General features: G+C 41.2%; 2 protein-coding genes across 7 annotated transcripts in view; one reads left to right on the top strand and one right to left on the bottom strand.

Moving 5' to 3' along the window:
* Positions 1-1,293: 1,293 nt before the first annotated feature.
* Positions 1,294-24,621, bottom strand: LOC105494297 (arginine and serine rich coiled-coil 2). Of its 5 annotated transcripts, none has more exons than XM_011762602.2 (10): positions 24,468-24,621; positions 19,837-19,993; positions 18,775-18,818; positions 16,235-16,425; positions 14,619-14,822; positions 12,543-12,665; positions 8,294-8,373; positions 5,469-5,701; positions 3,486-3,575; positions 1,294-2,275 (listed from the first exon to the last, which is right to left on the bottom strand). In XM_011762602.2, exons 1-10 carry the CDS (start codon positions 24,471-24,473, stop codon positions 2,096-2,098), a joined length of 1,308 nt encoding a protein of 435 aa, XP_011760904.1. In that variant the 5' UTR covers positions 24,474-24,621; the 3' UTR covers positions 1,294-2,095. The 5 variants fall into 5 exon arrangements, with proteins under 5 accessions (XP_011760904.1, XP_011760915.1, XP_011760925.1 ...); XM_011762613.2 differs by having other exon boundaries at positions 5,469-5,698; XM_011762623.3 differs by lacking the exon at positions 19,837-19,993 and adding an exon at positions 17,902-17,979 and having other exon boundaries at positions 16,235-16,447; positions 24,468-24,607.
* A 6-nt stretch (positions 24,622-24,627) lies between these two features.
* Positions 24,628-27,611, top strand: part of LOC105495458 (kinetochore associated 1) — a 100,637-nt gene continuing 97,653 nt past the window's right edge. For both annotated transcript variants that reach the window (XM_071070897.1, XM_071070896.1), the window contains exon 1: positions 24,628-24,971. The gene's annotated coding sequence lies outside the window, so the exon portion shown is untranslated. The remainder of the gene's footprint in view (positions 24,972-27,611) is intronic.

Genomic DNA, 27,611 nt, shown 5'->3' with positions numbered 1-27,611 from the left:
ATTTTATTTTTTTTTTTGAGACGGAGTCTGGCTCTGTCGCCCAGGCTGGAGTGCAGTGGCCGGATCTCAGCTCACTGCAAGCTCCGCCCCCCGGGTTTACGCCATTCTCCTGCCTCAGCCTCCCGAGTAGCTGGGACTACAGGCGCCCGCCGCCTCGCCCGGCTAGTTTTTTTGTATTTTTTTAGTAGAGACGGGGTTTCACCGTGTTCGCCAGGATGGTCTCGATCTCCTGACCTCGTGATCCGCCCGTCTCGGCCTCCCAAAGTGCTGGGATTACAGGCTTGAGCCACCGCGCCCGGCCAGGTTTATTAAAATATATTAAAAATCTTATAATCTGGCTGGGTGAAGTGGATCACACCTGTAACCCCATCACTTTGGGAGCCCTGAAGTGGGAGGACTGCTTGAGGCCAGGAATTCAAGACCAACCTGGGCAACGTAACAAGACCTTGTCTTTACAAAAAATTAAAAACAAGCTAGGTGTGTTGGTGAGCACCTGTGGTCCCAGCTACTGAAGAGGCTGAGGTGGGAGGACTGCTTGAGCCCCGGGGAGCCTACTGCACTGCACTCCAGCCTAGGACAGAAAGCATAAAGAAAACACCCCATCACTTGATTTTCATGTATAAGAAAAATATACCTAATGAGCAAGTTGGCAGGACTTAATTCCAACTTTTAAAATAAGGCTGTCAATCTTATTCCTATAGTCTTCCCTGATTGTAATGTGCTCTCATACTGTGATGTTTTCCAAAGGAAAGCCAAACCTTATTACTCTGTTGTAACGAAGTAAAAGTTTTGCAGGGCTCCTCTACCCCTTAGTTTCAGATTTATGCTCAATCTAGTAACAAAACCTTTTCTAGGCCAGGTGCAGAGGCTCACGCCTGTAATCCCAGCACTTTGGGAGGCTGAGGGTGGATCACCTGAGGTCAGGAGTTCGGGACCAGCCTGGCCAACATGGTAAAATAACATCTCTACTAAAAATACAAAAATTAGCTGGGCGTGGTGGTGGGCCTGTAATCCCAGTTACTTGGGAGGCGGAGGTGGAAGAATTGCTTGAACCTGGGAGGCGGAGGTGGAAGAATTGCTTGAACCTGGGAGGCGGAGGTGGAAGAATTGCTTGAACCTGGGAGGCAGAGGCTGCAGTGAGCCGAGATTGTGCCACTGCACCCAGCCTAGGCAAAAGAGCGAGACCCTGTCTCAAAAACAAAAATGAAAAAAATTTTTCTAATATTTTAGTATTTTATAGTCTATGTTGGAGAAGACTCCAAAGGGATAATGAGCAAAAAGCATACAAAGAACTTGTCATAAGGCACTTTATTAAAATAAAAGTGCTTACATCCCTTTAATGCATTAATCTATTTCCTGAATAACACATGTAATATTTGACAAACACTGAATACCAAGTCTGTCCCTTATAATAGGAAAACATACTATTTTAATAAGTTTTCTCCTCCCACCTTTTACATTTTTGCTCACCATGGTATTGCCTGTAGTATAGTTAACTGGCCTTAAAAAGGGCCGGGGTGGGGGTGATTTCTAGCTAGTGTTTTCTAACAGCAATTGCCAAATGCTACAGAAACCATAAAACAAATTCAAAGAAACATCCCAGGTAACTTAAATTAACACCAGTTTTGAGAAAACCATTTTTATTGTCATCACCACCCAGCTTATCTGTGCTGGATTATGTACCAAATGGCCAGATCTTCTAAAGAACATCTACATAACATTTCTTTCATGTTTCAAGAGATGAAAATAACTGTACAAGGTTAAGTACAAAAGTACACAAGACAGCGGACACGAAAAAATCCATGTATGAGATTTTATCCCCACCTGCAGCTTTTATATATTTGAAAAGTAGAATTCATGAACTAAAAAATATTGTCCTTCTATAGTCCTGTCAAGTTTAATGGAAGTGGGTTTAACCTGATTACAACACTAACACCAGTATCACTGATCTGATATTTACAAAAATTTGTATTTTTCAATAAATTAAAGTCAATGCAACACCCATGCAAGCTAGAATGCTAGCTGTTTGGTGAACAAGGACCTGACATCAGAACAAGAAGTCTATAAGTCCCAAACTTTACAAGTGTCATCATTTTCAAACTGCATCCATTCCTCGCATTGAAGATGTGAAACCCAAACCCATTCCTCTTTGTGTGTGGGTCTGTGATCTTGCCATTTCATACTGAGCATCTAAATTTCGAAATACTTCTTCCTGTTGCTTCAGAGTCTTGTAACTTTCTTCATCAACTGAGCTACACCCAGCTTCATCTTCACTCTAAAGATCAGACATAAAACATTACAGTGAATTCAGATGGAGATAAATATTCTCTCACTTGACACTATTTTTTATTTATTTTTTTGCACAGTCTGGAGTGCAGTGGTGCCATTCTTGGCTCACTGCAACCTCTGCCTCCCGGGATTAAGCAATTCTTATGCCTCAGCCTCCCAAATAGCTGGGATTACAGGCGCACGCCACCACGCCCAGCTAATTTTTGTATTTTCAGTAGAGACGGGGTTTCACCACGTTAGTCAGGCTGGTCTTGAATTCATGACCTCATGATCCGCCCACCTTGACTTCCCAGAGTGCTGGGATTACAGGCATGAGCTACCACGCCCAGTCCCAATTTTTGTATTGTTAGTAGAGATGGGGTTTCACAATATTGGTCAGGCTGGTCTCGAACTCCTGACCTCAGGGATCCGCCCCCCTCGGCCTCCCAGTGTTGGGATTACAGGTGTGAGCTAGGCTGACACTATTATTAAATCATACTTTTGGCTGGGCACAGTGTGGCTCATGCCTGTAATCCCAGGACTTCGGGAGGCTGAGATGGGTGGATCACCTAAGGTCAGGAGTTCGAGACTAGCCTGGCCAACGTGGTGAAACCCCGTCTCTACTAACAAAACAAAACAAAACCAAAACAAAAAAATATATACTTTTGGGATGTGTATTTGATCTTGATGACTTAATTTCCATTCATTATTAAACACCTCCATAGTACAAAGCAATATTCTTTCTAGGTCTGGAATATAGCAGGGTGTACCAAAGTTAACTTCGGTTTAGTAGGTTGGAAAAAACATAGTATGTAGAAGTAGTCAGGGTATAAATGCCACAGAGGAAAGCAAAATAGAAAATGGGGATGGAGGCTGGGCGCAATGGCTTGGAACTGTGATCCAGGGCTTTGAGAGGCCAAGGTGGAAGGACTGCTTGAGCCCCGAAGTTTGAGGCTGCAGCGAGGTATGACTGCACCACTGTACTCCAGCCTGAGTGACAGAGCAAGCAGAGCAAGACTGCGTCTCTCTCACTAAGTGTGTGTGTAAGGAAGATAGGAATGTTTCAGAATGGGACTGCTTGTTGTTTTACAAAAGGTGGTGGGAAAGAACTCAAACACTGACACCTGAGCAAAGATCAGAACTAAGAAAATGAGGGAAGATTAGTGCAGGACGGCTAACAGCTACTGCAAAGATTCCCTGGCACATTTGAAACTCACCTTAATACCCATCAACTTCCTAAATTTGACATTTTGGTCCTTGTTTCCAAAATTCAATTTTTCCCATATTTCAGCAGATTGGGATTTGTCCTGTTAAGAAACATTAAACTTTAAAACATGTAAAATTTAAATATATTTTTTAGGACATGAAATATCTCAACAATGTCTCAATGAAAAAAACAAACAGCATGGATGGCATTCAATCAATGTAAGTTTAATTACTTCAAGACTTAAGAAACCACAAAGCGGGCTGGGCGCGGTGGCTCAAGCCTGTAATCCCAGCACTTTGGGAGGCCGAGACGGGCGGATCACGAGGTCAGGAGATCGAGACCATCCTGGCTAACACGGTGAAACCCCGTCTCTACTAAAAATACAAAAAAAAACTAGCCGGGCGAGGTGGCAGGCGCCTGTAGTCCCAGCTACTCCGGAGGCTGAGGCAGGAGAATGGCGTAAACCCGGGAGGCGGAGCTTGCAGTGAGCTGAGATCCGGCCACTGCACCCCAGCCCGGGCTACACAGCAAGACTCCGTCTCCAAAAAAAAAAAAAAAAGGAAACCACAAAGCAAAGAAATATAAGCAAGAGGTTCCAAGAGGTTGGTTATTACTCCTGTAATCCCAGCAGTTTGGGAGGCCAAGGCGGGCAAATCACCTGAGGTCAGGGGGTTGAGACCAGCCTGGCTAACATGGTGAAACTCTGTCTCTACTAAAAACACAAAAAGGTAGCCTGGCGTGGTGGTGGGCACCGGTAGACCCAGGAGGGTCTCAGGAGTCTGAGGCAGGAGAATTGCTTGAACCCGGGAGGCAGAGGTTGCAGTGAGTCAAGATCACGCCACTGCACTCCAGCCTGGGCGACAAGATCAAGACCCTGACTCAAAAATAAAAAAAATGGATTCTTTTCCTGTCATAGGTCTTTTTTCACATGCAATTTTTGCAACTGCATATGCCATCTGCAATTAATGTCATTTGTCATTGCAAATAATGTTTAAAAAACATAAAACAAAAACCAGTACCTCATAATCTATGAAAAATCCTAAACCAAGTAGTCTCTTTTCCTTAATACTACGTAATATTAGTTTTCTTCGAAAGCTTGACTTCCATCAATTATGTTTTATTTTGGTATTAACAACTGGCAAATAAGACTATCCTAGCTTTTTTGTTTTGTTTTGTTTTTTGAGACGGAGTCTCGCTCTGTCGCCCAGGCTGGAGTGCAGTGGCGCGATCTCGGCTCACTGCAAGCTCCGCCTCCTGGGTTTACGCCATTCTTCTGCCTCAGCCTCCTGAGTAGCTGGGACTACAGGCGCCCGCCACCGCGCCCGGCTAATTTTTTGTATTTTTAGTAGAGACGGGGTTTCACTGTGGTCTCGATCTCCTGACCTTGTGATCCGCCCGCCTCGGCCTCCTAAAGTGCTGGGATTACAGGTGTGAGCCACCGCGCCCGGCCTGCTTTTTGTTTTTTGAGACAGGGTCTCAACTCTGTGCCCGAGGCTGACGTTGCAGTGGCATTATTTTTTTATTTTCATTTTTTTGAGATGGAGTTTCACTGGAAACTCACTCACTACAACCTCCACCTCCCAGGATCAAGCAATTCTCCTGTCTCAGCCTCCCAAGTAGCTGGGATTACAGGTGCACACCACTACGCCTGGCTAAGTGGCATGATCTTGGCTCACTGTAGCCGGTGCATAACAGGCTCAAGCGATTCTCTTGCCTCAGCCTACCACCACACCCAGCTAATTTTTAAATTTTCTTTTCAGTACTGACAGGGTTTTGCCATGTTGACTAGGCTGGTCTTGGACTCCTTATCTCAAGAGATTCGCTTGCCTCAGTGTCCCAAAGTACTCGGATTACAGGCATAAGCCACCTGCGTCTGGCCATCCAAGGTTCTTAGAAAGGTAAGCCCAAAGTAATCTTTTTCAATCCAAATTTGTTTTTCTAAGCAATTACTAATTAGGAATAAATGATAGAAGAGCAGAATAAGAGAACTTACCCCTTCTTTCTTGCCCTGCCAAAGCATTTTCCTTTTTTTCTCTTGTTCAGCAAATTTCATTGGATTCACAGCTGCTGGGTTATAGTAGCTAGGAACAGCTATTCCTGTCTCTGCCAAAGCTTTAGCTTGCAGGGCTGCCATCTGAGCTGCCATGGCTATCTGAGGTGTTACTTGTGTTCCTGATGCCAACAGGGCAGCAACATTGAGAACAGAACCTCCAGTAGCGGCAGCTGCTTGAAAAAGATATAAAAATGGTTTTTAAAACATAAACAAATCTCCAAATTACATTAACAAATGATTTATAAAACGCTATGAATGTGCAAAAAGGCAGGATTTTCACAAAATACAAGGAAATGACTGTGTATTAGCTCACAAGTAAGTTTTTAGCAAACACTTACTGTGTTTATCAATGGACATATTTCTGCATAAACCCTTGATATACATTAAAAACCATTTATTGCCAGGCGCGGTGGCTCACGCCTGTAATCCCAGCACTTTGGGAGGCCAACGTGGGCGGATCACCTGAAGTTGAGAGTTCAAAACCAGCCTGACCAACATGGAGAAACCCCGTTTCTACCAAAAATACAAAATTAGCTGGGCGTGGTGGTACATGCCCATAATCCCAGCTACTCGGGAGGCTGAGGCAGGAGAATCACTTGAACCCAAAAGGCGGAGGCTGTGGTGAGTCAAGATGGCACCATTGCACTCCAGCCTGGGCAACAAGAGTGAAACTCCGTTATCAAAACAAAACAAAAACCCATTTATTTACTTTGAGGACAGAGAATTCTGCAAATAGTAAGGAGGTATGATTTCGGTGGAAATGAACTAGTGTCTTTAAGGTATGATCACAAAAAAATAAAACCTTACATTTTTTTTAAATTTATGAAATCTTCTCATGGACATTTTGTTTGATGATCACATCAAATATCTGAAAAACTGTATGCAGGTAAGGCTGGGCACAGTGGCTCACACCTGTAATCCCAGCACTTTAGGAGGCCAAGACAGGCGGATCACAAGGTCAGGAGTTTGAGACCAGCCTGGCCAACATAGTGAAACCCCATCTCTACTAAAAACTACAAAAAAATTAGCTGGGCGTGGTGGCAGGCGCCTACACTCCCAGGTACTCAGGAGGCTGAGGAAGGAGAATCACTTGAACCCCAGAGGTGGAGGTTGTAGTGAGCTAAGATCGTGCCACTGCACTCCAATACGGGCGACAATATGAGCCTCCGTCTCCAAAAAAAAAAAAAAAAAAAAAAAAGAACAGTATGCAGGTATTATGCTAAGGCCAAGTTGTTCAATAAAGCCCCGGTATTTCCACTGTGATTGAGGCAGTCCTCTGTAAACAAAGACACCTCTGATTACCTATTTTTGTCAGTCCAGAATATAACCTTAAAAAGTTCTAATTTACCAACATTATGGGAACCAGAGTTATGAAAGATTGTAATGATGTATTAAAAACAAAATGGCTATTTGTAAACCTTTGGAGTTTCAAATAAGCGCTACTGTTTACCAGGAATGTAAACAACAACAAAAAACCATCTTCCAGATTAAATTTCATGCCAAATCAACAGTAAGCTCTTCGTCATAATTTTCTTTCCTTTGCTTTTTGCGAGACAGGGTCTCGCTCTTGTCACCCAGGCTGGAGTGCAGTGGTATGATCTTGGCTCACTGCAACCTCTACCTCCTGAGTTCAAGCCTCCCGAGTAGCTGGGACTATAGGCGCATGCAACCACGCCTGGCTAATTTTTGTATTTTTAGCAGGGACGGGGGTTTCGCCATGTTGGCCAGGCTGGTCTTGAACTCCTGACCACCTGCCTTGGCCTCCTGAAGTGCTGGGATTACAGGAGTGAGTCACTGAGCCAGGCCTGATACTTTTCAAAATCTGCCATGTTTGTTATGTCTAAAAACTTGATTTCTTGAAAGAGAAATACGTATTTCACATCAGTTCACTTTCTTGCACAAACTGCATTTCCAAAATGGTAAAAGATATCTGGGGCCGGGTGTGGTGGCTCACGCCTGTAATCCCAGCACTTCGGGAGGCCGAGACGGGCGATCACCATGGTCAAGAGATCGACGCCATCCTGGTCCAACATGGTCTCTACTAAAACCCGTCTCTACTAAAAATACAAAAATTAGCCAGACGTGGTGGTGCGCACCTGTAGTCCCAGCTACACGGGAGGCTGAGGCAGGAGAATCACTTGAATCCAAAAGGCAGAGGTTGCAGTAAGCTGAGACCACGCCACTGCACTCCACCTCAGGCGATGGAGCGAGACTCCGTCTCAACAACAAAAAAATCTGTTGCGATGACTACAGTGTTACATGAACAAAAATACTCATTACCAACTTATCAACAAAAATTATCCACATGGACCACATCAGAAACAAGCTACAAAACACTTAAGTGAGAAAACACTAAAACTTTTACAGTGTACTGATGGGAAGTAGGAATCATAGGTGATTTTCTTCCTATTATTTTCTATATTTTTCAATTTTTCTACAGAAAGCATGTCAAACTTAGGCTGGGCGCAGTGGCTCATGCCTGCAATCCTAGCACTTTGGGAGGCTGAGGCAGGAGGATTGCTTAAGCCCGAGATCAACAATAGTCTGGGCAACACAGCGAAAGGTCCTCTCTACAAAAAGTAACTAAGAAAACAACTAGCCATGCATGGTGATGTGGGCCTGTAGTCCCAGCTACTTGGTAGGCTGAGGTGGGAGGATCACAGAATAACAGAGCAAATCCCTGTCTGAAAAACAAAAAAACCTGAAAGAGCTCAAATCGAGATGACTAAAAAAGAATTAAAAAAAAAAAAAAAAAAAAAAATTACCTGCAGCTATTTCTTGTTGTTTTTGTTTTTCAACCATTTCCTTTTCTCGCTGCTCTTGTAATTTCTTTGCCCTTTCCAACCTGCAAAAATAATTTCAATAAATTTAAAATAACACAATATAAAACCATTATGTATATATCTCCCTATATGTGCATGTACAGAGACAAGCCAATTTCCATAAAATTTTAAATTTTTAGCATCCCTCGGCTACTGATAACCCGTATGTGAAGAAAAAGCAATCATTCTTAAGATAGTATAAGTTACGTTTGAAGAACACAACAACAGTGGTTTTAAACATTTTTGAATTGACTAGCCAGAAATGGGCATAGTTTTTATATGCAGTTCCAATTAACAAGTGAAAAGAAATTACATCTTGCAAGTAACATTGAAAGCTGAGTAAATTTTAGAGCATGGTAAGTAGTAAATAAATTTACAGAATTATCTAAATGTTTCTTGAGGGAGAACAAGCCAGCCAATCAAGACATTCAGATAATTTTTTATATTAAACAGCCCTTAGTGAAGTCTTCAATTTAATAAAAATCAAAAAGTCAAAACTAAAAGGTCAAGCAAATCTTGCCATTCTGTGTAATCTAATAAAATGGGAGGAAAACTTCTCTAAATTAGGAAATTACTTCTAGCAGTTGAAGAAATTTATCATTTGCAAAGGAAGTGGTAACGTGAAACACAAATTCATCCCAAAACAAAATGAATTTTTTTTTTTTGAGACAGAGTCTCGCTCTGTCGCCCAGGCTGGAGTGCAAAGGCACGATCTTGGCTCACTGCAACCTCTGCCTCCCGGTTTCAAGCGATTCTCCTGCCTCAGCCTCTTGTGTAGCTGGGATTACAGGCGCGCACCACCATGCCCAGCTAATTTTTTTATTTTTAGTAGAGACGGGGTTTCACCAACGTTGGTCAGCCTGGTCTCAAACTCCTGACCTTGTGATCCGCCTGCCTCGGCCTCCCAAAGTGCTGGGATTACAGGCGTGAGCCACTGTGCACGGCCCAAAACTGAATTCTTGTTCATTCTATTCACTCTATTAAATGAGTAGTGTGCATACTCATTAAATTCGCTAACGAGAATTCACACACTAAACAAGCTATATGTTAAGTTTACTCAAATATAGCAAATAACAAGTAACATTATCTTCACAACGAATTCCTGAAAGAGAAAGTTCTTTACTTCATAAGGATTCCCTGATTTATCAATCAAGCCAAATGCCACTAATGCCCTCTGTAATGTGGTATAAAGGGGACGGGATTGAGGAAACTTGTTTTTGTTCTGGGGCACTATGGGTAATATAAGGCAGGGGTAGTAAATTGGATTTGCTTTAAGAATTGTTAAGTTGGCCAGGCACTGTGCCTCTCGCCTGTAATTCTAACACTGTGGGAGGCTGAGGTGGGTGGATCACCTGAGGTAAGGAGTTGGAGTCCAGCCTGGTTAACATGCTGAAATTCTGCATCTACTAAAAATACAAAAAATTAGCAGGGCGTGGTGGTGGGCGCCTGTAATCTCAGCTACTCGGGGGGCTGAGGCAGAGGTTGCAGTGAGCCGAGATCACACCACTACACTCCAGCCTGGGCAACAAGACTCCATCTCAAAAAAAAGGAAAAAAAAATTGTTCAAATTTACATAAAAGAAATTTAGGCCGGGCGCGGTGGCTCAAGCCTGTAATCCCAGCACTTTGGGAGGCCGAGGCGGGCGGATCACGAGGTCAGGAGATCGAGACCATCCTGGCTAACACGGTGAAACCCCGTCTCTACTAAAAAAAAAAAAAATACAAAAAACTAGCCGGGCGTGGTGGCGGGCGCCTGTAGTCCCAGCTACTCGGGAGGCTGAGGCAGGAGAATGGCGTAAACCCGGGAGGCGGAGCTTGCAGTGAGCTGAGATCCGGCCACTGCACTCCAGCCTGGGTGACAGAGCAAGACTCCGTCTCAAAAAAAAAAAAAAAAAAAAAAAAAAAAGAAATTTAACAAGCTGTAAGCACATATGCATGGAAGGCATAGCATAGGCTTGATTTTGTCCTTGAGAATAGAAGTCTATAGGAGTAACAATAAAATGTAGGCAAGGTGGCTCATGCCTGTAATTCTACCACTTCGGGAGGCCAAGGTGGGAGGATTGCTTGAGGCCAGCAGTTTGAGACCAGCCTGGCCAACATGGCAAAACCCTTCTTTATTAAAAAGAAAACAAAAATTAGCTGGGTGTGGTGATGCGCATCACTAATCCTAGCTTCTTGGGAGGCTGAGGCACCAGCATTGCCTGAACCCAGAAGGCAGAAGTTGCAGTGAGACGAGATCGCACAACTGTACTCCAGTCTGGGCAACATAACGAGAGACTTCGTCTCAAAAAAAAAAAAATAAAATAAAATAAAAAATAAAAATAAAAATAAAATTAAAAAAGTAGGTCACAGATCTGAAATCTATTTCCTAAACAGTTTTAAATCCCGACATTTAAGACCAAAAAAGAAACCAATATAAAAGGTCTATACGTGGTAGTTTCTTATTAACAAAAAAAATTCTCCACATTTCAAGGTAGTAAATAATCTGATATTCTGAAATTAAAGGACTACATTTAAAACTTTATCTGAAAGATCACCAAATAGTCTATGTCAATGAAATGTTAGATGCTATTAACAGCTTCACTTTAAAAAAATCCAAAAACGCAAACAGGTTAGACTTACGGCATTCAAGTAAATAACTTAAGGGCTTAAAAAATATTTGTCAGAGTTAATGAAATTACAATCCAGTATAAATTAAATCCTAATCTACTGATACTAGTTTCAGAAAGACGATATGAGTGACTACAACTGGTTGCATTAAAATGTCCACTGAAGATTTGGAATTAATACCATTCACTAAGGTGAATGGAAAGAAGGGGTGAGCTCACACTTTTGCTGCTGTTCAGCTGCAGTTTCTGTCAGGCTGGGTTCCCAGGGCAGCACATCAGGTTACACTGTGTTACCAGCCTGGGCAACATAGGGAGACCCCGTCTTCTCTACAAAAAATACAAAAATTAGGCAGGCATGCCTGTGATCCCAGCTACTTGAGAGGCTGAGGTGGGAGGATTGCTCGGGCCCAGGAATTCAAGGATGCAGTAAGCCGTCATCATGTGCCACTGCACTCCAGCCTGGGCAGGACCCTGTCTCAAAAAACAAAACACCTTAATTATGTAAAGAGAGAAAAAAAATCAAAATCTACAAAGTCTATTTTTCAAAATATGGGAAATGCTGCAAACAAGTGCTTGGATTTCATCTTAGTTTTTGCCTCTCTATGAGGCAGTTCTTTGAATAGTTTTGCAGATTTCAATACATAGCAGCGCTGTGTGTGGTTGCACCATTACTCATCTTTGAAACAGCAGAAAATTTGTGTGTGTGTGTGTGTGTGTGTGTGTGTGTCTTTTTTGAGACTGAGTCTTGCTCTATTGCCCAGGCTGGAGTGCAGTGGTGCGATCTCGGCTCACTGCAACCTCTGCTTCGTGGGATCAAGCAATTCTTGTGCCTCAGCCTCCAGAGTAGCTGGGATTACAGGTACCCGCCACCATGCCCAGCTAATTTTTGTATTTTTAATAGAGCCAGGGTTTCACCATGTTGGCCAGGCTGGTCTCCCAACTCCTGACCTCAAGTGATCCGCCCACTTTGGCCTACCAAAATGCTGGGATTACAGGCGTGACCCACTGCACCCAGCCGAAACAGCAGAAAATTAAAAAAAAAAAAAAAAAAAAAAACCACCAAAAACACAATGATCTCCCATAGTTATCAGGAATAAAACTTACAAGATCAAAGAAATTGGCTTATAATGTATTATCTGTTATTTGCCATCTTCAAAATAATAATATTGACAAAATTTTACTTACTGTTTCAGGTATTTTGTCTATTTGAGGGAGAAAAACAAAAAGTAAAGGAAAAGTCATCTTAGATGAGAAAATAATAGTTCTTGAACCAGATTTAAGACTCAAGAAAAAAGTTTCAAATGCAAACTGAAAATATTTGGGAGTCTAACTTTGAGAAAAATGAAATCAGTCAAATCACGAAGAAAAACACAGAAATTGTTGTAGACATCTCAATCTTTTAGTTGTGCAAATGTTTAAGATGAGAATTAAACTATTTACATAGTTCTAAATCACAAATATGCCCCCGTATTATCAGATTTAAGTATGCAAATCATTCTCTTAGTGAAAGCATTCATCTTATCTACACAATTGAGCATTTATTTAAAGGTGAACAGGAACAAATGAATTAAGAAATATACACACCTTCTAGCTAAAGCTTCTTGTGCATCCATTGCTGTGTTTCTGCCTCTGAAGGGAGGTGGACTTGGAGTCCGGCTTAAACTTCTGCTAAATCTTCTCGGCTTTTCAATTCTCTTCTTTCTATCTCTGTAGTAAACCATATTTCATATGTCAAATTATGGCCGAGTCATAACTATTTTGTTAATAAGAAATCAATTATATTTACATAGTTCAACAAAAATCGCAACGATACAAAAATATTTACATTTTGAGATGCAAAAAATTTAAACTTCTCTGTTACAGCTGAACTCACTGGAAACAATTGTTTCCAACTCCCTCAACCGTTTTTAAGAGACAGGTTCTCACCATGCTGCCCAGCCTGGCCTCCGGTGATCCTCCTGCCTTAGCCTCCAGAGTACACAGGTCGACAAGCATGCCCCACCGCATCTGGCTGTTTCCAATCTTTTGCAAAGTATCCAATGTTGCAAAAGCTAGCCTTATACATTAGTCATTTTGTGCTCGTGTAGGTCAATATGTACACCACAGGAATCATTCCTACATATTTTCATCTATAGTGAATTTGTAGATATTTTTCAAAAATAAAAAGTTATTAACCACTAAAAACTAGATGTCTGGCTGGGTGCGGTGGCTCATGCCTATAATCCTAGAACTTTGGGAGGCTGAGGCGGGCGGATCACCTGAGGTCAGGCGTTCAAGACCAGCCTGGCCAATATGGTGAAACCCCGTCTCCACAAAAACACAAAAATTAGCCATGCATGATGGTGGGTGCCTATAATCCCAGTTACCCGGGAGGCTGAGGCAGGAGAATCGCTTGAACCCAGGAGGCAGAGGTTGTAGTGAGCCAAGATTGTGCCACTGCACTCCAGCCTGGGCGACAGAGTGAGACTCTGTCTCAAAACAAACAAAAAAACTAGACGTCAGTGACCAAAAAAGCACTTAAAAAAAAATTTCTTAATTGGTAAGGTTCAAATTAGTAAACTACTACAAACTAGAAACACTGAGTAAAAATTCATACTGATTTAATAAAGATCAAACAAGTGATAAATCATAAAAACCAAGTTACTGTATTAAGCACAGGTCCCTTTTTAAATGTGTATTTCAATCTTTCATACATTGACCTAAGTTGCAATTAACAAAATAGTATACTACTGTCTTATGAAACAAGCAGAGAATAATGCATTCGTTGAAGAACATTTATAATTAGTTTTCCTCCTGTGCTCTTTATTGTACACTTCCTATCTCCGCAAAGCCTCCTCCCACCAATCAAGATAATCTAAATTGTGTTCATTTACAAACAAAATCTGAGGTAGTTTGCACAATACAGTGGGTTAAGCACATGGATGAAATTTGCATTTAGATATATCTGAAACCTGGTCCTGGCTCTAGCACTTAATGATATTGTTTTGGAATTCTGGGGCAAATTTCTTAAACGTCTTTAAGCATGATAGACTTACCTTTCAACATGGTTCTTCTGAGAACTAGATGAGCTAACGCAGACAAAGAGTTCTAGCATATAGCAAAGTGTAAGTATGCAACACAATTCAACACAACTGAATTTCTTTTGTTAAGACAGGATTCACTCCTGTCACCCAGGCTAGAGTGCAATAGCATGATCTTGGCTCACTGCAATCTCTGCCTTCTGGGCTCAAGCGATTATCCCACCCCAGCCTCCCAAGTAGCTGGGATAATAGGTGTGTGTCATCACGCCAGGCTAATTTTCATATCTTTTGTAGAGATGGGGTTTCACCATATTGCCCAGGCTGGTCTTCAACTCCTGGGCTCAAAAAATCTGCTCGCCTCATTGGGATTACAGGTGTAAACCGCTACATCTAGCCAACAACTGGATTTTAATAGGCCTACTCATACCTGCATTTCGCGAGATTTATCAACCACACGAGAATACTTGTGAATGCTATTCAAGTGGCTAGGTCTGTTCTTCATATGTTAGGTAATGACTAAAATAATTTTACTATAATCTATAAATAAAATTGACCCACTATTTTAATATTCTCTTATTGAGAAGATAAATGGACTCTCTGAGGGTGCTATTAAATTTTATTCAGGATGATAGTCACCTACCGACTCCTACTCCTTGTCCTACTCCTGCTTCTAGTCCTATGCCTGTGTCTTGATCTTGAGCGGGAACGAGACCTGATCCGCCGTTTCCTTTCCCTGCTTCTGGATCTTGATTTCTTCCTCTCTCTGCTTCTGGATCGAGATTTCTTCCGCTCCCTACTCCTAGATCGAGACTTCTTCCGTTCTCTGCTTCTACTACGATGGCGTCTGAAATTACAGTACACAAATTTGTAATTAAGAGTTGTGCTGTTTCACTTATATCCATCATGAATTAGTTATCTGTAGTAACACAATTAAGACAAGCAAGTAACTGCACTATATTATTTACAGAAATGTGACATTTTCAAAGGAAATAAACTAAAAATGAACCCTTCATTTTGTTTGATAATTTGTCCTAGAACATATTAAAGCTATTAACATGTCAAAAGTGTTCAATGCATCTTACCAAATTTAAGCTTCCATTTAATACTCTTCCCGCAGTAGTTACAAAGCTTAATACTTATCTACTGAAAATTTTAGTCTGATACCACACACCCCCCCACAGCATTCTCCAAAAAATACCCCACCAAAAACCATTCACAAATTTGAGCTGTGATCCAGTTTCTCAAAAATCTTTTTATCTATACTCCAACATCAAAAAAATCTAGATTGCAGTCTAGCAGCAAACACCTTCTACATCACATCAATGACGCAAAAGGACTGTTTAGTGGCTTAACCCACACAGTTTAACAATATGATTTTTTCAGTGCCAGACAGATTAAGTGGTTAAAAATCTCAGCTGGACAGAGTGACTCACTCCTGAAATTCCAGCACTTCAGGAGGCCAAGGCTGGCCGGCACATTGCTTGAGCCCAAGAATTTGAGAACAGCCTCCACAACATGGCCAAAACCCGGCTCTACAAAAAATACGAAGAGATTAGCTGGCTGTGGTGGCACATGTCTGTGATCTCAGCTGCTCAGGAGGCTGAGGTCGGATCACTTGAGCCCTGGAGGCCAAGAGGCTGCAGTGTGCTGAAAGCATACCACTGCACTCTAGTTAGGGCAACACAGAGACCATCTCAAAAAATAAAATCTAGGCCGGGTGTGGTGGCTCACACCTGTAATCCCAGCCCTTTGGGAGGCTGAGGTGGGTGGATCACCTGAGGTCAGGAATTTGAGACCAGCCTGGCCAGCAGGGTGAAACCTCATCTCTACTAAAAATACAAAAACTAGCCAGGCATGGTAGCACATGCCTGTAATCCCAGCTACTTGGGAGGCTGAGACAGGAGAATTGCTTGAACCCAGGAGGCAGAGGTTGCAGTGAGCTGAGATCATGCCACTGCACTCCAGCCTGGGCAATACAGCGAGACTCCGTCTAAAAAAAAAAGAAAGAAATCTAGGCACTTAGTTGAGATGTAGTCATCCCTTATCCCCCATTTTTGGAAACCATTTTTGCATGACGAGAAAGCAAAGCCCAAAGCCCAAAGGAAAACAACAACGACAACACCACAAACCCAAACAAACGAACAAGAAAAACTCCCTAATTACGATTTTTTTTTTGGGTGTTGCTGGGTTGATGAGAAACTTTACGTAACTCAAATCTTGTTAGAAGATACTAAATTATAATACAAAATGATTTACCTTTCACGAGACCTAGATCTTGAGTGACTTCTGCCTCTTGATGACTTTCTTTCTTTGCGTTTGTGCCTGTCCTCACCATTTTCAGATGAATTTAGTCGCTCTCTTCCTTTATCAGAAGAATGTTCTTTGTCATTATGTTCCTCAGACTTGTGTTTCTTAGAGGATTTATCTTTGGATTCATGTCTTCTTGCCTGTTTTAAGAAGAAGTTGGTTCTTTCAGGAAAATAGTGCAACAAAGAGAGTTAGTATGGGTATCAGTAGACAAAAAATGTTGTGATGCAACATTAGTAACCTTAGGAGTGTGTGGCAAATAAAAAAAAATGATCTAGTTTCACATCACCCAAATGTTGCAGATGTAATTACTAATTTTTTTTTTTTACTATAAACACCCAAAATGTAGTTCCTCCCCAAAATATTTTCAATACTACAATAGAAACAATGATTTTTAAAGTTGAAATATTGAAAAGTCATTATGCCAGACAAAAGAGGAATCCCTTATGTTTATCTAAAAGAATACAGACCATGTATATACATCAACTACTAAATCCAGAGTACATAATATTAAGTAATGGAGATAATGACACAAAAAGTGCACCAGAAACGCATTTCAATTAGTATAATTATTACTAAGTACTAATTATTTTCTATAATTTCAAATTATTTTACACAGAGATGCAGTGTCCCTTTTATAGTTATACTGCCCGCTACATCCTCTAAAAGATAGCTCTTGATTTTCCTCCCAATGTCTAAACTGTGAAGGAATCACTTTTCATCTTGCAGTATCCCAACAGGCTTGGAGGAGTATTACATTTCATGTACCTAGGGTAGAAATGGCAACTGTATGTTTTAATTTTAAAGAAACCAAACTAGGTATAACAATTAATCCACGTGCCACTACACAATACATACTGCCCCCATACTTTAAAAAGACCAAGGCCTTCACATGTGCATTCAGAGACTCAGCTAAAATTAACTGCATAATCAAGTCTCATCCTACCAAATACCAAAGTAGAAGTGCTACATACTACAGTTCCCTACAGGAAGATCTGTCAAATTCATCTTGTAGCTAAAACTTAAAATCCTAGACATCTCTGAATCACTAAATTTTAAATCTGGAAGGAAACTCATATCCTCTAACTTAATCCCTTTATTTTATAAACAACTAAGATCTAAAGTTACAAAGCTACATGGGTGAGCTGAACCTATATCCCATGTTTTTCTGATGCCCAGGCTACTACTTTTCCACCGTAATAAGACATTACTGTTTCCCAAAAGGCCATAGCATGTTTCTTTCCACTCACGATTAATGTTTCTTAAAAATAAAACTTGGCCAATCATTTTGGAACATGCATGATGATACAGCTGAAAATCATCATAGTATGTAATTTATTATTTGTAGAAAAATAAGAGACCTGGAGACACAACTAAATTTTAGTTTCATTGCCAGTTCTCTATATGAGCTTAGAAAAGAAATTTTTCTTGGTTTTGCTATAAAGAGGCAGACTGGAAAAGTCTTAAGTGGTTAAACTTCTAAAGGTTTTAAAGTTTATTTCAAACCAGTTTTTCAAACATAACATTACTATTAATTTAAAAAAAAAAACATTAAAACCCTTAACTGATTTAAGATATATTTAAGGGAAATAGGAGTTTGAATGACTAATAGTTACCTTATCATGAAGTAGGCTTATTATTTTGCTATCTGAGTCTGCAGCGTCTTCAGTTCAGTCTCTTCGCGCATTAGCACGCTGAGTATGATTTATTATAGAAATGTTATCATGTGAGCTAAACAAAATAGTCATTTTCACAAAAACTCTCCTAAATTAAAAATTTAACAGAGCTTCCATTAGGGGAAGAGGTGAAGTCCCTGCCCACACTTGTTTTAGGAGTCCCTTGCCCAGCCCCCACAACTCTTCTTCCTTTCTGGCTAATACTTCTACTCTTCCTTATTGGCTCATTCCTGTCTTCTCAGGTGGGTGAACAAGTAACTCCTCTGCAATAGAGCTGTTGTCTTTCATTTTCCTCAAGTTTTGGTGTCACCGCCACCTTTTCAGCTGTCCCTCACTCAAACCTTTATTTCAAAATTCAATACTATTAGGGAAACTGAACTAGTTTGCAAAAGAAAAAACTCCTCTTATCATTCATAAAGAAAAAGCAGTCCACAGATATATAGGGTATTGCTATGTAAAGATGATTGCTGTTTAAAAATCCTGAGCAACTCTCAGGCACCAGGAGACTCGGGACCTCGAATTAATGGAAGCTCTGTGTGACAGGCCTAAAAAAACCAATCATATTCTTCATATGAAATTTTTATTGTGAGTATTTTCACAATATAATAAAGTTAAGGTTTTGAAGGTACTTTTCACATAAACATCTTCTTCAAAAATGATGAATAAAAGTCATGCTTATTTTATAACCCAATAAACCTTTTAAATTTCAAGTTTGGTACTTACCTTGACAAATGTCTTATATTCATACAAATCTTTCTACCAGACACTTTATAAGTATTTTAAAGTACCTATTCACTACAAAGTGTTAATTACCTCTTTGCTTCTGCTCCGGCTCCTGTGTTTTCTTCCTTCATTATCTGTGAATACACACAAAAATATTCACCATAAACAAAGTTGGAGAAACATCTCATCTCAAAAAACTCAACACTGGAGAGAAATCACTCCCATTAGTCTTCTTCCAATGACTAATTTTTTTATGGCACAAGTGGGATTATTCTACATTAATACAATACAAATGTGAAACAAATCAAGAAATCTGAGCAAACCAGGATATAAAGCAGCTTAGATACATCTTTTAAACAGTCATAGACTTTTAGTATTTTACATACATTCTGACCCCCCATCTAGTTTCCGAGTCTACAGCAAATTCATAAGGGGGTTTAGTAGAGAGAGGTAAGCCATTAAGAAAAATAAAAACGGCCGGGCGCGGTGGCTCACGCCTGTAATCCCAGCACTTTGGGAGGCCGAGATGGGCGGATCACGAGGTCAGGAGATCGAGACCATCCTGGCTAACACAGTGAAACCCCGTCTCTACTAAAAAATACAAAAAACTAGCTGGGCGAGGTGGCAGGCGCCTGTAGTCCCAGCTACAAAGGAGGCTGAGGCAGGAGAATGGCATGAACCGGGGAGGTGGTGCTTGCAGTGAGCTGAGATCCCGCCACTGCACTCCAGCCTAGGCGACTGAGCGAGACTCCGTCTCAAAAAAAAAAAAAAAAAAAGAAAAAGAAAAACGAAAGAAAATAAACAGGTTGAATTATATTTGATATGTTCCAACATGGCAAAACCCTGTCTCTACTAAAAATACAAAAATTAGCTGGGCTTGGTGGCGCATGCCTGTAATCCCAGCTACTCAGGAGGCTGAGGCTGGAGAATTGCTTGAAGCCAGGAGATGGAGGTTGCACTGGGCTGAGATTGTGTCAATTTTTCTATTTTTGCTTCCAGCCTCAGGTGATCTGCCTGCCTTGGCCTCCCAAAGTGCTGGGATTACAGGCTTGAGTCACTACGCCCGGCCAACAAACTAAACGTATGTCTTCTTATACAACAGGTCTACATATCTTATACAAATGCTCATATACCACCTCTAAGAATTCATACCTGACTTTCGTTTTCTTTCTCTTGACCTTGATCGTGATCTTGAATAATGATGTTTTGAAGCTCTAGGAGAAACAGATATATCTGACTGCTCTTTTTTCTTATCTCTATCTGGTGATGTCTTTTCTGGGGCTAGTCCATCTCGTTCTGTATCACTAGCCTAAAAGTTTAAAAACAAATGATTAAAGTTCTTAATTACATTTTAAATGTTTTCAATTTCTTAAAAGAGGGACAAAGGAAGGGAAGATAGTCCCAGTCCCCCTCATCAATAAATCAGAATGCCTGCTTTCCAAATAGCTAAATATGCTTTATACACTAGCAAGCCTGAATGACTTGAAATGACGAACCTGATAATTAAGCGAGACCTACATATTTAGAGTGATGTAGCTTTAGTTTTCTTTTTTTTTTTTTTTTTGAGACGGAGTCTCACTCTGTAGCCCAGGCTGGAGTGCAGTGGCCGGATCTCAGCTCACTGCAAGCTCCGCCTCCCGGGTTCACGCCATTCTCCGGCCTCAGCCTCCCGAGTAGCTGGGACTACAGGCGCTGCCACCTCGCCCGGCTATTTTTTGTATTTCTTAGTAGAGACGGGGTTTCACCGTGTTAGCCAGGATGGTCTCGATCTCCTGACCTCGTGATCCGCCCATCTCGGCCTCCCAAAGTGCTGGGATTACAGGCTTGAGCCACCGCGCCCGGCCTGTAGCTTTAGTTTTCTAACGATTATTTTTATAACTTTTAAAACATGGGGTGGAGTGAGGGAGGAATAAGGGCTCTAAGTATTTCCAATAAGCATTCAAGCAGAGAAAATACAGTCCTTTTCAGATGTGTGAATGCATTTAACTGACTTTACCAATACTTTTAAATTAGCATACACATCAATCAAAAATGAGTTGTTAAAGCCTAAAGATACTCAAGACCGTAAAATCTTAAAACAGAATGCCTTAAAAATATTATAAAATAATAAACAGAAAATTAACTTACCAAAGTGAGAACCTCATCTTAATGTCATAACCCTCTAATGAAAACAGCCCCTTGGCACAGTGCTGCTGGAAAATATGGTCTGCCTCTCCTCACATGTGCTCTGGGCTATGAAAACATTAAGTTGTTTCTGCTTTAAAGCATTTTGTAAGTAATTATTACAATATAAATTTTACAAGTTTCAACTAATGCGGAAGGTAGACAATGGTTGGCTAACTGACCAGAGAAGATAATATGAAAATAAAATAATTGATACACCTGGGGAATTGATTACTTAGGAAGGGTTGGCAAGCTATGGTCCTCATCCTGTTTCTGTATAGCCTTGAGCTAGGAATGCTTTTAACATTTTTTTTTAAAGTAGTTTAGGCATATTTAATAAATAACTTCAGTAAATAGCACTGTAAAGAGTGAACTGTTAAAACTAAAGGCACTTACAAGGCCAGTGCTGTGGCTCATGCCTGTAATCCTAGCATTTTGGGAGGTTGAGGTGGGCAGACAACCTGAGGTCATGAGTTTAAGACCAGCCTAGCCAACATGGTAAAACCCCGCTTCTACTAAAAACACAAAAATTAGCTGAGTTTGGTGGGGTGTGCCTGTAATACCAGCTACTCAAGAGGTTGAGACAGGAAAATGGCTTGAACCCAGGAAGCAGAGGTTGAAGTGAGCTAAGATTGCACTACTGCCCCTCCAGTCTGGGAAAGAATGTGACAGAGACTGCACATGGCCCACAAAGCCAAAAATATTTACTATCCAGCCCTTTACAGAAACAGTTTATGGACTTTTCACAACATCAGAAGGAATCTGGATTGAATAAAGAGGGAATCGATATAGTCTTCAGCAGAAGGAATCACATTAGAGAACTTCCTCCTTTAGGAAAATTAGTCCAGAAAATGAATACCAAATATCAAGTACAATGAATGGGTGTATTGCATTTTAACAAATGAAGTTGTGAGAAGTCGGGTTACTTCAACAAGTATTTACTGAGGGTCAAAAATGTGCCAAAATCAATGCTAGACTTAGGGAATAAAACAATAAATTAAAAAAAGAAAGGTTTTACAGTTCAATTATGAGGTGAAAGACATAAATTACATGTTATTCCTCTAACAATGGTATAAAAAGAACAGTAAGAAATAAAAGAAAGTAACTCCCAGGGAGGCTCTCATGCCAGCATATTGTATACGTACTTATTTCTCCAGTCTGGGTGACTTCTGGAACCACAAAATTTTTATGCCGAAAGGTTTTCGTCCCTTATAATAGAGTTCAACTTTGTCGTTTCACAGATGAGATCCAGCAACATCAGCTGACTTGCTTAAAATGATACTGCATCTCCATCTCTTTACTGTCTTTATTACTAATAAATGATGCTGTATTTTTAAGGACGATTCTGATTTTTCAAGTGAATAGTGGACATTTGGATTTTTTTCATCATTCTCCTTAAGGACTATTTCAGACTCATCTACTACTTGCTAAGTGTTTGTACAGCTTACACTTGGTAAACAGAAGGGATCTCAAAAATTTCAAGCACCGCTATCACTTCTCTCAGTGCATGACACTTTCTGTCAGAGACAGAATTCCTTAACTACTGGCAATCCCATTTACTTCTGCAGAGAACAAGACTAGAATCAAAAGCAACCTTTGCATGGAAAAGTTAGGCAATTTCCAGGCAACGGTTTATCTAACTTTATGCTTAACATCACAAAGCTAGGCAACAGAGAAAACTCCCTGTGACACAGGCTAACCTAAACTTACATCAACCATTTTCATCTGTAAAACAGACTACGGAGCAACAACAAAAACCGTCTTAACACTAAACAGATAGGAATGACAGGTGGTCACTGAGGCCATGGAAAACTTTTATTTCCCTGAGGATATTTTATAGTAGCATAATGCAGGTATCCAGGAAAAAACCCACCAACTGAATATTAAAATTGCTCTGAAATTATCTAAGCTTTAATTTAGTACGAATCTATGTGTACACATAAACGTTAACTGCAAAACAGCCTTCTATTCCAGCACTGGCTCTACGAGGCAGCCACTTTGGTTTCTTACCATTTACATTTTGTTGCAAACTCTAATAACGGCTCGAAACATAGTAGACAAATCTTTTTCCACTGCGAAGGATGTAAGCACTGGATTGAATACTAGGCCACTTCTCTAGGGGACTGTCTTTTTATTGAACAAGGCACAGCAGAAGTACATGTTTGAATTCACTTTTTAAAATACTGGAACCCGGTCGGGCGCGGTGGCTCACGCCTGTAATCCCAGCACTTTGGGAGGCCGAGGTGGGTGGATCATCTGAGGTCAAGAGTTCGAGACCAGCCTGTCCGACATGGTGAAACCCCGTCTCTACTAAAAATAAAAAAAAATCAGCCGGGTGTGGTGGTGGGCACCTGTAACCCCAGCTACTTGGGAGGCTGAGGCAGGGGAATCACTTGAACCCGGGAGGCGGATGTTGCAGTGAGCCAAGATCGCGCCATTGCACTCCAGCCTGGACAAGAGCAAAACTCCGTCTCAAAAAAACACAAAAAAACCCTGCAACCCAAGAAAAATAGTATTACTCTTTAAGTATACTGAGGCCCAAAACACTAAACAAATGAAAACAGTAAGTAAAAACAACGAGTCCAAACTCAATCAACTAGATATTGGAGGGGTAGGGAGAGGAAGAAAATCATCTGCCTAATACCAGGCATTCCAATTATCGGGAAGAGCAAACTTTAAAATTATCACTACGTTTAAGAGTCATAATTATTACCGAAAATGATATAATTTTTTAGTCAGTAAAAAGGAATGTAAAATATTTATATTTTCCTTTTAACGGAATAAAAAAAGTAAGCATAAAATACTGTGGATCCGTCAGAATTGGGCATCTTACACACACGCAGGCTTATTGTTCAGAATAGGTAATTTACGAACGGCAGCTTCTCTTGGGTCAACGAAGGGTTTAAATTTAAAGCAGCAAGGTCAGTGACAAGACTTAACTATAATTCTTCTCGGACTTCAAATTGATGACATCACGGGCCACTTCGGAAACCGCGCATCAGTCAGAATTGGTAGTTCTACAACCTTTTAAGCTGAATTTTCACTCCCTTTCAGCGATACTTTCCTAGCTCGTTAATACACAATAATAAGGCTTACACTGACGAACACTAATTGAAATTTTACAACTAGAAACATCTCATTGACGGTACAAAAAAAAAAAAATCGCTACAAGTCGCTCTCTTCTGCCACACTATTCCTTAACAGACACCACCTTTTTGATCCAGTACTTTTCAGAGACCACTCCTGATCGTCTTTCTCTTTCCTAGCCCCTTTCTCCACTGCAAATTCTCAGGCCCTAAAAAAACTTAGCATAAATCACTAGCCAGGGTGAATAAGCGAAAATGGAGGAAGTTCAGCGGGGCAAAAGGAACGTAGAATTGGAGAAGAGAGGAGGAAAGTTCTGGAAAAAAAAGGCACTCCCTGCAGCTCCCCACCCCCATCAACACCGCCTTACTTCCCCCTCCCTAGAGCAGGCAGCCATGATGGCGGGCGCAGAAGAAGGCCGCGGCGCCATTTTGTCCACACACATACACATGAACAAGGCTCTGGGAGCCGTTCACCCACTCCTTGGAATGTCGTAGAAAAATATCCCTGGCGTTAAACTCAGATTCGGTACCTACCGCCATAGTTCAGAGTCCCGGCCGCTAGAGCGGCGCCTCCACTTGTCGCTTTCAACAGTACCGGCCGCTCCGAAGCTTCGCCTCAGACTAAATCGCTCGCGCGAGAGACCCGGATGGCACAAAGGCGAGGAGGCCCGGCGCGTCGCACAGCTTGCTGGGAGTAAAAAGGGCGGTAACAAGAGTTTCTATAACAACGCAATTCGAGGCGGTGATTGGGTGTTCTTTCAAAGGGGCGTGTAAGGACCATGAAGAGGGCGGGGCCAAGAATACAGCCTAGGAATGCGCAGTCGGGAGAACAAAACTGGCGGAACTCAGGGTGGGGCAACGTCCTATTTCGAGTTTAAAGTAATCTTGGTCTCGTCCGGCCGCCGTAAAGGGGTTGGGTTTAGTGTTCTCCCGCCAATTTAAACCTGTGGGATGGAACCTAAAGATTAGAGGCGGTTATGTGAGTCAGGAAGAGGGGCCGCATACTTGATTGTTTCTCTTTAGTTTCTTCGATTGCAGGTGAGGACGGGGAGTTGCGCTGTGTAGGGAACTGGGGGTGGGTTCAGGACGAAGTAACTGCAGCCTCTCCTCAGTTCCTGTTTTTCCCTTTAACGCCGTCAGGAGAGAGGTTGGAGTCGGTTTTTGCGGGCGGCGGTGTCCAGCGGAGAGCGTTTAAGTACGGAGGCCTAACTGACAAGTGTTTCATCTTGCTCATTCTCTCCTGTTCGCGAATCTGTTCTGCATTCCGCCGCCAGAGTGATCTCAAAATTATCAAATCAGGCCACTCGTTTGCTGAGTTCCCCTCTACCCCTCGTACTGAGAATAAAATTCAATCTTGAAGTCGAGGTTTTTTGGGCTCCACTGCTCTCTCCCTCACTGTCTTCTACTTTTGCTTTCACCCGGCAGCAGCATCAAACGCTTCCTACCCAGCCTCTGAGCCTTTGCACTCTGTTCCCTCTGTCTACGTCACGTTCCGCCTGAGTTTTGCGTGCTTGACTTCTTGTTATTCAGGTCTCAGCTCAGATGTCACCTCCTTCCCTTCCCAAACAAATCCTCCTTCAGCGACGCCTCACCTCATCCATTTAATCACTGTTTCCTTCAAATCATTTAGCACTTTTTGCAATTATTTGTGCATTTGCTTTTTTTGTAGAGGTAGCGTAACAAGATGTGTATTAACTATTTTATTTTTGTCCGTTTTTCCCGCAAAAACATAAACTTCGTAATGGCAAAGACATTTTGTGCTTTGTTCAAGCTATACTGCCAGCTCCTACAAAGGTGCCTGGCACATAGTAAATAGGTATTCAGTAAACATCTGTTGAACAAGTAAATGTGGCAGTTATGGGCGGTTTCTCTATTTCACAGATGTGGGAAATTGAGACCTATAAAGGTATTCATTCCAGCCTGTCCCTCCTTCTTCATCTCCTCACTCCCACCCAAACACCAGTCACTAAAACTGTTCTCTATTCTCCAAACATGTTTTGTTTCTGTTCCCTTGCTTATGCTCTTAGGAAGAACTCTTTCAACATTTATAAAACTATGATCTTCAATTCTCAGCCCAAGTGTTACCTGCTTCCACTAACAACAAATTAGCTAACACCTAAAATTGAATGTTTGCCATCAACCAAGCATTGTTCTGTGAACATTTAAAACTCAAAACATTGGGAGTCTGAAGCAGAAAGATTGCTTGAGCCTAGGAGATCAAGGCCAGCCAGGGCAAAATAGTGAGACCCTTGTCTCTCAAAAAACCAGAAGTAAAAAATAGAAAACTCCTTCAGGTGGGTACAACTACGTTAGTCCCTTGGTATTGGTATCCACAGGAGATTGGTTCCGGGACCTCCCACAGATACCAAAACCCTGGGATGCTTAAGTCCCTGTCATAAAATGACATAGTATTTGCATGTAGCCTGGGAACATCTGCCTGTATCCTTTAAATCATCTCTAGACTACTTATCTTGCCTAACAATGTAAATGCGCTATGCCTGTAGGTGGAATCTAGGGATGTGGAACACATGGATATGGAGGGCCAACTATATGTATATATATGTATTTTTCCAAGATGGAGTTTCACTCTTGTTGCCCAAGCTGGAGTGCAGTGGCACATCTCAACCTACTGCAACCTCCGCCTCCCGGGTTCAAGCAATTCTCCAGCCTCAGCCTCCTGAGTAGCTGGGATTACAGGCGCACACCACTACGCCCAGCTAATTTTTTGCATTTTTAGTAGAGAGGGGGTTTCGTCATGTTGGCCAGGCTGGTCTCAAAACTCCTGACCTCAGGTGATCCACCCACCTAAACCTCCCAAAGTTCTGGGATTACAGGCATGAGCCACCATGCCTGGCCTGTATATTCTTATTTTATAAATTAGAGAATTGAGGAACAGAAAGATTAAGTGATCACCCAAGGACAACTGCCTAGTCATTGTGAAAGAGCACCAAGTCAGAAATTGTTTCTTCCTTGTGCTATACCTTTTATAGATATTAAAACATACTTCTAGTAGCACTTATGAAACCAATTGTAATTATTTGATTATCATTCCCTACCAGTCTTGATCCAAGGATTGTTTTTCTCCTTAGTGTTCTTTTCCCACCCAGACTCCAGGTAATATGGTTTATGTAAACCTTTACTTTTTCAGATGGTTAAACCTCATAAGGTTTCAAGCTTAGTCTTTGGTCCAGAAACCTAATTCATTTTTTTCTCCTTCCCTAATCATTTTTATTTGTTGTATAATAATACTATGATAGCATTAATGGACTTTTTCTGAACTTCATCTGGAAACTTATCCTATGATATCCCAGACAATCTGGCAATTAAACCTACACTGTTTGCTGCTATACTGATTAAAGGTTTATTTCTAATGAAAACTTGGTATAATTCCAAACTAGACACACAAAAGTAATGGAAGCTCTAGGATACATTGGTAAGATCAGAATTGTTGGTCTGTGTGCATAAACCAATATGTTCTCTGGTAACCATGATAGCTCTAGTTCCATTTATGTTATTGGCCCAAAGTGTTTAGTGGCCACAGCAATAACAAGAAGGCAAGGATGTCTGTATATGTTAATGTTAGACTTTTGTTTTTGTTTTGTGAGTAAGCTTTCTCATTTCCCAAGGAACCGGGTTCTATGCAACAAGATAATATGGTGTCTAATTTTATGTTGTTAC

This window comes from Macaca nemestrina, chromosome 10, assembly GCF_043159975.1.
Source record: "Macaca nemestrina isolate mMacNem1 chromosome 10, mMacNem.hap1, whole genome shotgun sequence".
NCBI lineage: Eukaryota > Metazoa > Chordata > Mammalia > Primates > Cercopithecidae > Macaca > Macaca nemestrina.
The sequence above is the reverse complement of the archived record's forward strand: the minus strand, read 5'-3'. Positions and strand labels throughout refer to the sequence as shown.